The sequence below is a fragment of the Misgurnus anguillicaudatus genome, chromosome 8 (genome assembly GCF_027580225.2).
Source record: "Misgurnus anguillicaudatus chromosome 8, ASM2758022v2, whole genome shotgun sequence".
Classification (NCBI taxonomy): domain Eukaryota; kingdom Metazoa; phylum Chordata; class Actinopteri; order Cypriniformes; family Cobitidae; genus Misgurnus; species Misgurnus anguillicaudatus.
This window is the reverse complement of record NC_073344.2, coordinates 9,967,016-9,979,991: the sequence shown is the minus strand read 5'-3', so window position 1 is coordinate 9,979,991 and position 12,976 is coordinate 9,967,016. Positions and strand designations below refer to the sequence as shown.

Here is a 12,976-nt window from a genome sequence, read left to right as displayed (position 1 = left end):
TACAAAACACATGTGTGTGTACTGTGTATAATTATTATTTATATAAAAAAACCACACACAATCATGTATATATTTAAGAATTTTTTTTATATTTATATATAAAATATTTATATATAATATAAATGCAAATATTTCTTAAATATATACATGAATGTGTGTGAATTTATATATACATAATATTTACACACAGTACACACACATATGTTATGTAAACACAAACTTTTATTTTGGACGCGATTAATCTTTTAACAGCCCTAATTTTAAGTAGTAGACTATTACAAAGGACAAGGTAACTTGCACCTTCTCATTGGCTCGATATAAACAATAATTTCATAGGGAAAAAATCAATGGTCATTCTAAACATAGAATTTAAATGTTTGTTTTGTGTACAACGTGCGGACTTTCTGAAAAACAGCTATGTTTAAAGTTGTTCTTGTTTTAATAAATTATAAATTAAAATGTATTTAAAAGTAAATCTTAAATCTTTCTATACTTAATGGCCTGCAATTTTGCACCCTACTATCCTACAAAAACACAGTTTTCTCACAGTTTTCGAGTATCTTGCATACTACGTTGCTCTCTGGGATGTTTTTCTTACATTAGTAAGATTTTGCTCAGCTCTGCTTATGAAAAAATGTATAACTACATAACATCAAGCTGTAAGGTTAAAGACTGGAGAACTTAAAGAGCGGAATGGAGGCAGAACATAATTGTGCTGTAAGAACAAAACACTGCAGAAATGTTCCTAGAATACTAAACACAGAGTTTACTGTTTGCCTTCACAAAACCAATGCAGCTTTGTTCTGCAACCATGTCTGAGACCCTGGGGAACACTTGTGGTTCGAGATCCCTCGGCTGCTGACTCCATTCATCGGACGGGTGTCGTTTGTAACTATAGTCTAAAAAAAGGATGTGTTCATTAAATGTGTTATCCAAAATGTGTTGTTTTAACACAACCGACCGAGTGTAGAAATATAACAAACGTGATATCTAAAATGTGGCACATGAAGCAATCAGAAAATGGAAAAACACATCAGACACAGTTTGGCTACAAAATGTTTTTATTACAAACTACAAATTGCTTTCAATCCCAAACGTTGCTCCTCATTTCCCAATTCTAATCAGTATTAGCACCATGCTTTCTGAGCCCTTTACCCAGATCCTTGTTTATTTGCGACCAACGCACTCCCTTGTACAAGAATGGCAGTAATTGAGTCTTAATAGTTTTTTAGCAAATGCCCCGTGTCCCCTTTACCCAGACAGATGACACGGGCACACCCAGCTCCCTTTGCCACAGTTGGACTGCCTGCATAATAATTGGATGTTCGCACAGTAGGAGGCAGTGCTAAATGTCATTCGCCATGCTAAAATAGGAAAAGAGGAAATAACTGTACTTGTGAAAATCTCCTATTCATGTCTTGGGGGACAGCAGCAATTAAGGATCGGGGAAAAATCATCTTTCATGGACTCGAAAGATAGCAAGATTAAAATCCTGTTTAAGGACTTAAAGGAACAGTATGTAAGAAATTTATATCAATTAATCATAAAATGGCCCTGATATGTCACTAGACATTAAGAAATAATTTTCATTTCAAAAACTTATATCACTGACAACAGTGGTCTGGCCAGAATATTGTAATTTAAAAAGTGGAGTTGCAGCCCTCAACTGATGTTTATGTTGTCATTTTGTGTATTGGCCATCAGTTTTGTGATTGCAATACCAGTTTTGGCCACAATCCTACAAACTGTTCCTTTAACATTATGTTTCTTGAACATGTCTATACCACAATGGGGAAAAAAAACAAAGGCACCACATAAAATTATGATCAGGATTGCGTATAGGATGCAGATTTTGTATAATTTTGCTGATTGTAGATTGTTGGAAACATTACATTCTTTCAACCACTTGAATAGAACATGTCTATATTTTATCCAACAATGGGTTAATTTTTATAGGGTACCATCATTTTACACGTATACTTCTAGGACTGATCCAACAAAACCAGACAACACATAAAATTTAGCTATCTGATAGTGTGAATTAGCCTTAAAGGGACACTCCACACACTTTTTTTTAAAATAGGCTCATTTTTTAGCTCCCCTAGTGTTAAACACCCGATTTCTACCGTTTTGGAATCAATTTAGCTGATCTCTGGGTCTGGTGGTACCACTTTTAGCATAGCTTAGCATAATCCATTGAATCTGATTAGACCACTAGCATCACACTTAGTGCTGTTACGGTTATGAAATTTGGCTGACTGTTAATTGTTTAATAAATTGTGACGATTTTGACGATTAATTGCCTGTTTATTGCTTTACCAGTTAATTCTCATACATTTTTTGTTTATAAAATATTTTTTTACAGATTGTTAGGATTTATTTAAATTAAATCTTTCGCATGGATTATCTGGCAATAAACATTTTTAAAAGTAATCTGATACTGTCTCGTTTAAAGGTGCAGTGTGTAATTTTTAGAAGGATCTCTTGACAGAAATGCAAAATAATATACAAAACTCTATTGTCAGGGGTGTATAAAGACCTTTCACAATGAACCGTTACGTGTTTATTACCTAAAAATGAGACGTTTTTATCTACATACACTGAGGGTCCCGTTACATGGAAGACCCCATTTTGTGCCGCCATGTTTTCACAGAAGCTCTTAATGGAAAAACTTTTTTACTAAGTTGTCTCCGGCAATGACATGTTTGTCCAGTGGTGGATACCGTAGCTTTTCTATGCGTTTTAAAAGCGAGAGGTGAGCAGTGGACTGAGCCTTTGGTTGCAATTTTCAACCTTACCACTAGATGCCGCTAAAATGTACACACTGCACCTTTAAGCCGAAGGTATACTAGGGACGTCCCCGTACACGCGCCGTCCGCACAGAATCATTTTCGTCATCAGGAGGGCCCGTGTACGACAACGCATGCACGATATTTTCACTTCTTCCAAGAACAGAAAGCTGTGAAGCATTTTTGTCACCATAAGGTTTGCTTTCTGTTCTTTGTTTTAAACTATATTTGCAGTGGTGGATCCGCTACTTTTCTTCATCTTCCTATTTTTTTAATGTACTGTAAATGTTGCAAATCAGTGCTGCCCTGATGGCCTGGTAGGGTAATAATTTGAATAAGAAATCATTTGTATTGCGTTTACGTGTCCAAAGCAGCCATCCGCGTGTAGCCGCGGAGAGTGTACTTGGAAAGCTGCGTGGACGCGTGCGCGCCGCATGCGATAAAAGGTATACCCCGGCCTTTATACAGGTCCTGCAACTCCCCCTTGTGTTTTTAGAGAGATGTGCAATCATCGCGGTGATCTGAAATCATTGCGATGAGGTCAAACAATTGCGATGAGACGATTATTTAATCATTGTGACAGCCCTAATCACACTTAAAAATTACCAAAGAGTTTTGCGCATATGTAGACGTCCCTAGTATACCTTCGGCTTGAGGTAACTTTCAATAGCATGGGACTATTTTTGGGGACTGCGTAATATCATTGCGCCTCCTGTAGCCATGGTAGGCAGCAAATTTATTGATTATTACGCCAAAATGAAAGCATAGTTTTTAGTTCCATATCTGCCTAGAAAAGCGCAACTTAAATTTTTCTGTCTCTCTTAGTACAAAATTGTAACTACAGAAGAGTCAAGTTTTAAATAGGAAAAATATCCAAACTTTTTGGTCATTTTTGAGCGCGATGCTAATGGTCTAATCAGATTCAATGGATAATGCTAAGCCATGCTAAAAGTGGTAGCGCCAGACCCAGATAATCGGCCGAATGGACTCCAAGACGGCAAAAATCAAATGTTTAAATCTAGGGGAGCTGGAAAATGAGCATAGTGGAGTGTCCTTTTAAAACACAATGTCACAGTGCGGACATAAGAATGCATGTCAAACAAAGAGCAATAGTGATGCGTCCTGTCCTAAGTGCCATAGCAACCTCATAAAAAAAATCATCACATCCACCGAAACTGTCTGCTCTCTGACAGCCGCTGGGAGTTTCCCCATTATATTGCGGTCTCCCTGGAGGCTAATACTCACCGCAGATATTAGCAAAATCACACTGTGCACAGTGGGGGGAAGTTCCTCTTTCCATTACCAGACACTGCGCCCCTGTCCCCCCACCCCCCATCTCCTCCGGGGATCCAGGAATAACAGGCATGGAAGCATACACCAATCATGAGCTAGTATCTGGGGTACGGTAAATTTATGCGGAGAACAAAGATGACCAAGTCATTTTAACAATGATGGGCACGTGTTGAAATAGCCAATTAAAATGAAACAAGACAGAGACAAAGAGAGAAAGGATTTCAACAATATAATATATCAATATATAGATATTTATCAACAGCTCGAATTTCATAGAAACGTGAGTGAGACCATTTTGGCATACAGTACAGATTTTCCATGTAAGTACAGTTAAACCCCCTCCCTTTCCCCCCCACCCGCAGACACAAATAAAACGTAACATTATTGGAAAATATACATGAACACAAACAAGGCACCAATAAATTAAACTGTAAAACTGTAACGCTCTTGCAACAATGAGTTGAATCTATTAAATAGTATTACAATTTCATTTAGCTATAAATAAATGTCCAAACCAAAATTTCTGCAATGGTTTACGGTTAAAAAGCAAACACTAAATTAAAATATATGAAAACACTTTGGCAGATTATTCATTTTAGTTACAATCAAGTAGTAAAGAAATCCAGTGCTCTCGAGTACAAATACCATAAAGTCATATACGGCCTACGCTCTTTCTCATCCAGGAGACTAATATACACAATCTTCTTTTTACAAGAAATGTTTAAAACTTTATCAAAAGTTTCGTTATATGAAAACATATTTACAATTCGGACTCGTCGGACTGCAACGTTCACCCTTCCCCCATCCTATGTAACCATATACACAGTGCAGAAGGCTTCTTGAAAAAGTTTGTGCAACAAACAGAGTACAAAATGTCTCCGATACAGTTTACGAAATGACCACGGCGTCCTCAACTGACGGGAATGACAGACCCTCTCCTGAAATTGAATACCTACGCAGCGTACAGTTCAAGTAATAAACATCATGTCAACATGATCTCGTAGGGGAAATCAAAATTGAGGTCCATAGGTTAGGAAAAAAAAAACCAAATAGGGAATGTTGCCGAGGACCAGTCCAAAAAACAAGTAGCGCTGTTTCAGGAGAGGTTTCAGCTCATTTATCCAGTTTGCCGTCTGTTGTGAGAGAAAGTTAGCCCTTTGGAAAGCAATGTCCTACTTGTTGGGCTGATGGGATTGGGAATGGCGGGGTAGACAGTGATGTGGAGGGGTTACAGATGTTAGTCACAGTGGATGGGGTGAAGGAGCAGCGCGACGGGTCCTTGCAGTGCTGAAGGCAGGACTCGCCATTACATATGCATAGAGTAAGAATGATGGACGACGGTCACAAGCTCAGATTATCATCTAGAGAGGCAGAGAATCTGTTTCTGAAGGGTCTAAAAGCCTTTGCCAGGACCATATCAATTTTAAAACACGTATTTATCGACTACGAGTCCCACACGTATTAAATTATAACGTGTTAAGTGTTTGTAGAAACCTTGAAGGCTAGAGAGCTCAACGCGAGAGAGTTTCCCATAAAAAACTTTTTTTTTTTGAGCTAACTCTAGAACAGCACCTGATAACAATGATGATGTTGGAGTTGGGAAAAATAACCGATGTGCATGAAGCCTCTTAAACGAGAGTGATCGTAAAATAATTTATGATTCACACTGCAGTCTATAAAAACACGTGAAGCAGTGCTTACCCTGTATTGCTAGTCTGAGATTCATTCGAATCAAAAACTAAAGTGTTTCACATTTTCAGAACTAGTGCTCGAAACGTAAACAGTCGTGATAAAAAATTATAATGAGACCGATAACAGTGGCGACAAAAGGCCTATCTTTGAACCATCTTTTGGAAATAAGTTGGGCAGAAACAAACACATCCACGTATCAGACTGCCCCCTTTAGAGGTCACACTTACTGTACTAGTTTATCTAACCAAACAAACCTTGACATATTACCGCATGCCAACGTTTAAAGGAAAACACCACCGTTCTTCAATATTTCACTATGTTCCCACCTCAACTTAGACCAATGAATAGACACCCATCCTTCTTCAATGCGTGCACTTAATCCCTGCACAGCACGTTGTGAACGTGCCAGCATCCAGCCCAGCCCCATCCACTCCCCAGGATCCAAACAGGGATGAACCCAGAAGCCACCAAACACCTCCACGCTCTCCCCACCCAAAGACTGTTAAATGAGTAGTTACAAAACATGGTGATTTTTAAGCGGATAAAAAAGAGAACTATATTGTATACGCCGAAGTCGAAGTGCTGAAAACGAAGTGCTCTTCCGCCATACAATATAGTTCTCACCCCTATCCACTTAAAAATCGCCACCTTTAATTTTGTGCCACCATACTTACTTATGTAACTACTCATGTAACAGTCTTTAAATAGGGAAACATGGAAGTGTCTGGCGGCTTCCAAATTCATCCCTGTTTGGATCCCAAGGAACGAATGGGGCCAGGCCAAACGCCAACACATTCACGACGCGCTGCACAAAGACCAAGTGCACGCATTATAAAAAGACAGGCATGCATTCACTTGTCCAAGTTGAGGCAAAAACACAGTAAAACATAAAAAACTGTGGTGTTTTCCTTTAATTTCTCATGAAACATATTACACTAGCATAAGCTGTATTGATGACCTGACTTTAAGAGATAGTTTACCCAAAAATGAAAATTCTGTCATCATTTACTCACCCTCATATTGTTGTACGAGTTTCTTTCCTCTGCTAGACACAAAGGAAGACATCCTGATAAATGCTGCCAAGCATACAGTTGATGGTACCCACTGACTTATGTAGTATTTGTTTGTCCTACAATGGAAGTCAATGGGTACTGTGTCTAATTACCAACCTTTATCAAAATATCCCCCCTCCTGTTCAACAGAAGACCCGAACTCGTACAAAGTGAAGGCAAGTAAATGACAGAATTTTCATTTTTTGGGTGAACTATCCCTTTAAGCTAGTTTAGCTTGACCAAGCTAGATGGTCTTCAAAACATTGAGTACCACCCTTAACAGCTTGGTTGCATACTAAGACCAGCAAACAACCTTTAGCCGGTTAAGTTGTTTCATTTTCCATACAGCTGTCCAATCAGTCAACCAGCTAGTGTCCCAAGCATTCATTCATCTTTCGGAGACAATACTAGATGTACAGGAAGCGTATATATATTCAGACCCTCATCATTTCCTGTGCCACTTGTTAAGCAGATGACTGTTCGGAGCAATGCTTTGATCTACGACTATAATCTATCACGCCATTAAGCCATGCAATATGGCAGGCAGTGCCTTGTTGTCAATATGCTAAATGCTAAGGGGTTTTATCTGATGCATGACGAGTGTAGGGGAGGAGAGGACGCAATTGTGTATGTGCGAGAGATCTGGATTGAAGATATGAACAAACAGCTTTTTAGCCATTGTCAACCCTGGCTACCGTATCTATAGGTGCGCGAACAATACAGATTGTATTCGTAAACCTGAGTTAAATTTGTGAAGATGAAAAGGAAGATTTTAGTTGGTCCTATTTTTTGGAAGCATGGAAGACCCAGTGCTGGTGAAATAAACGTTTATGGAAATTTGCATTGGGATGTGATCGCCTTTATCATCAGAGAGTGTGAATGCAGATCTTTGAGAAAGACCTGACGTCAGTTAATATGGAAGACTTGGTATGAAAGAACAGTAGTCTTAGCACTGGAAGTATATCGAACGATATTACGAATAGTGAGCTGTGTTTTATGGGGTATTGTTTGCATGCACAACCTCAAATTATAACGCAAAATACATTTGTATGCATAGTGGGATTGGTTTTAGTAGAGTGTGTGGCGTGCATATTTGTATTCCTCCCCATCCCCTTTTCGTCCTATTTCTTTACATTCTGACAGAATGAATTACCCAAAATTCAATACACACTCAGAAAAATGGTATAAAAGCTGTCACCGGGGTGGAACCTTTTCAAAAAGTACACCTTGTACCTAAACGGTACATGTTTGGACCATCCCAGTGGCAGTTTTTGCATCATATTTCTGACAATGTGTGTGTTATGGTCATAGCCTAAAGGAATTATGACACAAACACAGTGGGAGGAGCCACTAAGGGTTAGCCACTACAGTGATGAACTACATGGTTAGTCATCATTAAGCAACAATGCTTACTACTGCTACTGACAGCAAGAATGGGTTTAAGTAGTTTAATTTCAAAACTACTGATTATTGCCCAAATTAGATCGATTGAGGGCTCAAGAGCTGAAAAGAGACTTTTGGAGAAAACAAACCCAGTTTGCAGCAGGCAGCTGTGCCCAGCGAGTGCTCTTGTGTCCTTTTGGCTCTCTGTGTCTCGCTGTGTTTGTGTGATCTCCTCAGGAGACCAAAGGGCATTGACGGAAGGAGAAACCGAGAACTAAAGGATGGAGGGTTTCTGGGATGGAGGAGAGAAAGCGGAAATCGCCCTCAGGGTAGTCCGTCATCGTCCGGACCGAGCGCCACGCGCTGCAGAGAGCAAATAAAAAACAATTACACACAGACACGAGGGGAGAGAGAAAAATAAAATAATAATATATGAAGAGTTCAGATGCAAAACACCTTAAGTGCGTCTGACATGCTGTAAATGAGCATTTTTATCAGGCTCTTATGTATAGGTTTACTAAGTTCACTTTAATGGCAATGAAAATGCTATTAGTCAGCAATTGAAATGCCTTATTTTCAAAAATGTCATTTCATTAGTATTTCAATTTGACTGTCTTTCGCTGCAAAACCCTTGAAGCCCTTAAAGAGGACATATCATGAAAATCTGACTTTTTCATGTTTAAGTGCTATAATTGGGTCCACAGTGCTTGTATTAAGCTAGAAAATGTGAAAAAGATCAACCCAGGAATTTAGTTTTGGTAAAGCATTCTCTGCGAGCGTGGGAAAAAATAGGGCATTGAAATTAGGCTCCGCCTGTGATGTCAGAAGGGGATATACAGCCCCTTAATCTGCACTACCCAACCAAGACACTGCCATTTAGTGCATATCCATTTTAAAGGACACACCCAAAACGGCACATTTTTGCTCACACCTACAAAGCGGCAATTTTAACACGCTACAATAAATTATCTACATGCTATTTTGAGCTAAAACTTCACATACGTTCTCTGGAGACACCAAAGATTTATTTTACATCTTAAAAAAGTCTTGCGAAATGTCCTTGTTAAACTCCGCGAACCCGCTGGTGGGTCCAAAACTGCATTATCAAATAAAATAAAATAATTAAGTTGTGGAGCACAAAATTTTCTGTAAAATAAGATTTTTTTTATCAATTTACTAAAGATTATGTGGGTAGATGACGCTTTTGAATTAAATTCAATTAATTAAATTCAGACATGCCCAATTCTACAAACATTCTTATACTGCAGTGCATAGTACATGCAAAATTCTCAATTTCTAAAAAAGTCTCCAGTTATTCTTCACTGTTCTTTCTGAATTGGTAAAAGGCTTCGGTTAACATCCTTTATATTCAGTAAACCTCCTTTAACAAAGGAAAAAAAAACTTGCAGCTTGATGTACGCGTGCCGCTTTTTATCTAATCCATATCCCATGCACCTAAAGAACTTTGCTGAAAAAATGGTTGTGACATTTAACAGATTCTTGCCAACAAAGCTGGAATTTCAAAGCTGCGGAACAAAAAAGGGATGTTTCCCAATTTTGGGGCGTTTTCAAACTGGGATTAGGTGTTTTATAGCCTGGTAATACCATCCTCTGCTATTTTGCTTCGCTTCATAGACAGTGTCTGGCTGGGCATAATTGAAAATCGTTTTCCTTCTCGTGGGAGGGGCTTGTCTGAAGTTTAAAATCATTGGTCTAAACATAAGCCAATCACACATAACATTTAGATATGATGTGCGTTATGCGCCGGCTCAGCCGCATCGAATCTCTGCTGTAAAATACACGTATGATGTAAAAACGAACCCATCGAGCGAAATACCAGAGTTAACATGGCTATGAACGACTTTTGCAGATTATGTAAAGTAAATCGGGCCAGAGCTAGTTTAACACTATCCTTACGGTGTCTTTCCACTCACGTCTAACGGGAGGAACGCCCCTCTCTCCTCTGAAACTCTTCCACCAGACAACCATAACCATATGTAAATTAAATCTTCCTACCTTATTTTCTGGTTAATCAGGAATGTCACCAAAGAATGCTTGCCCACGCGTCCTCCACCATTAACTGTGAACAATATAAATCCCTTCCATGATTTCTCGATCGTTGTGCACGTCAAGCTGTGCTGCACACAGTTTCTCGCTGACGATCGGTAAAGTTGATAAATTAAACTTTTCCAAAAACTTGTCGGGAGTAAGGCAACAACATAATCTCCATTCAAAATGTTTAACAAACACTTTTCTTGTTCGGGTTTAAGTTGGCAAGTGCCGGTTCTCCACAACAGAGCAAATAGCTTTCTGTGTCTCCATGTCCACTACAAACTACACTACAACCATGATTCGGCGCTTAGCGTCTACGCACGGCTCTCAGCCCGCCCTCTGTTCGTTGATTTGTCGGCCATCTCGATGCCGGAGGAAAACGGTTTGAATGGGAGGTATCTCAGACTGAGTACAGAAGCGTAATGAAATTTAGCGGAAGTACGAAGTCTGACGTAGTCAGGCTAGGTGTTTTAACCATCCAAATCAAAAAAGTACAAAAGCCCTGAAAAGCCATACATCATTATTTTTTAACACCTATTTCAGTTTGGAAACACCCCAAAATTGAGAAACGCCTCTTTTTGTTCTGCAGAGATCCCGGTCTCGGACATTCTGAATGTCCCGAAGCCTGGATTAAGCCGATTTGAGGCAAAAGTATTTGATGAACGTATAATATGTGCTCAGAAGATTCTGTCAATATCATTACTGCATTTTTTTTTTTACAAAGGTGGCATTTTGCATCTGAGCTCTTCATATGAAGGACAAAGGAGTATAAGAACAAAACAGAGAGAAAGAAAACCAGTAAAGGAAGAGATAGCACTGCTAAAAAACTACTTAAACCAGCCTAAGCCTGATCGGCCAGGCGGTCAACTACACAAATTAAAAAGGAATAGTTTACCCAAAAATTAACATTCTGTCATTTTTTTACTCACTCTCAAGTTGTTACAAACCATTCAATCACCGTTTTTAGCACTTCCATAATATTATCAAATGTGCTCCTGCTTCCTTACAAACATTGCTCAGAATATCTTCCTTTGTGTTCATCAGAACAAATACATTTATACAGGTTTGTACCAACTTGAGAGTGAGTAAATTATGGCAAAATGTTCATTTTTGGGTGAACTATCCCATTCAGACCATCAAAAAAACAGCTTAGACTGGTTTAAGGTATTTTTTCCTGAAGAGAGGGATTGAGAAACATCCGATATGCTTCTCACTTACACAGACACACACTGAAAAGTGTGATGTGTGTGCCATTGGAGAGAATCCTGTTGTGCCACTGGGGCGACCCACCACACTTCTGTTACACAGCTGATGTCTCTATCTCTGCTTGTGCTTGACATGTCGACTATACAGTAGCACAGGAACCTCAGCTTTAACATTCAACATCTGCCCAACTGCTCTCAACAACTTTACCACTTCAGCCTAGGCTTACAGTAACTAAAACGCAAGAATAAATCTTTACTTCACCTGAATAATACACCTAGAAAAATTAATATGATACGCTAAATGATTGTCCAGCCGTATAAGGTGCTCATTGCTAAAGAAAGTATATTAAAAATATGATTTAAAAAAAAACGTGGAATAATGCGTGAGCGCTATTTCGAAGTTTCAAACATGGAAAGCATTTAAAGCTTTACACAAAACGCAATGAATGTGAATAAAACATTTAAATATAATGTAAAGGAGGTGGTGAATGGATTGATTCATTGTGTGTATGACACAAAAGACAGTGTAAGGCCAATCTCTCTCCTAATCGCACGACGAGCCATGTCTGATGAGCTTAGTCTTAGCCCCGCCCTCCTTTCATCACTATCCAATCGATCGCCTCCCTTTGTTCACTTTGCACTGGATAGCATAGGTGTCGTTGTGTACCAATGAGCTGCCTGGTCAGGGATACTGCCCCCCAGTGGCAGTGCTAGGTATGGCTGTCTGGCACTGCCACTCACAGCAGGGTAGACGTGGCCAATCTGCTCGCTGCGTCCGATGTGGATCTCGTCGTCGTCGTCCTCCGTGGTCTTGCGGTAAACAGGGTTGTCGAAGTTCATGCTCTTGGTGTTTCTTCTCCTCCAGTTGCGCCACACCAGGTATCCTCCGGTACACAGCAGACCGATGACCACTGTGGCAAGGATAGGAACTGCATGCGTTTAACACACAGTCAACAAACACGGCGGGAGCGTTAACACAGCCAGGGGACAGAGAGCGGCGCTTAATGACACACACACCAGTACAAGCACCCGCACACAAACCTAAAGGTGCGTCATGGCAGACCTGGGGGAAATGTTATTTTAAAATGGTTTCCAATGTCAAACATTAAAAGGAAAACACCACAGTTTTTCAATATTTTAATGTGTTCTTACTTCAACTCAAGATGAATTAAAGGAATAGTCAACTCATTTTCAATATTAAAATATGTTATTACCTTAACTAAGAATTGTTGATACATCCCTCTATCATCTGTGTGCGTGCACGTAAGCGCTGGAGCGCGCTGCGACGCTTCGATAGCATTTAGCTTAGCCCCAGTCATTCAATGGTACCATTTAGAGATAAAGTTAGAAGTGACCAAACACATCAACGTTTTTCCTATTTAAGACGAGTAGTTATACGAGCAAGTTTGGTGGTACAAAATAAAACGTAGCGCTTTTCTAAGCGGATTTAAAAGAGGAGCTAGATTTTATGGCGTAATAGCACTTTTGGGAGTACTTCGACTCGGCGCAG

At 39.5% G+C, this 12,976-nt stretch overlaps 1 protein-coding gene across 6 annotated transcripts in view; it reads right to left on the bottom strand.

Moving 5' to 3' along the window:
• Nucleotides 1-7,742: 7,742 nt before the first annotated feature.
• lrp8 (low density lipoprotein receptor-related protein 8, apolipoprotein e receptor) overlaps nt 7,743-12,976 on the bottom strand; it is a 240,181-nt gene continuing 234,947 nt past the window's right edge. For 2 of the 6 annotated variants that reach the window (XM_055212411.2, XM_055212413.2), the window contains 2 exons: nt 12,208-12,395; nt 7,743-8,572 (listed from right to left, as the gene is read on the bottom strand). In XM_055212411.2, the coding sequence (XP_055068386.2) occupies nt 8,534-8,572; nt 12,208-12,395 (227 nt within the window). In that variant the 3' untranslated portion in view covers nt 7,743-8,533. Of the gene's footprint in view, nt 12,396-12,976 lie in introns of all 6 variants that reach the window. The other 4 variants (XM_055212408.2, XM_055212409.2, XM_055212414.2 and 1 more) reach the window with 3 other exon arrangements.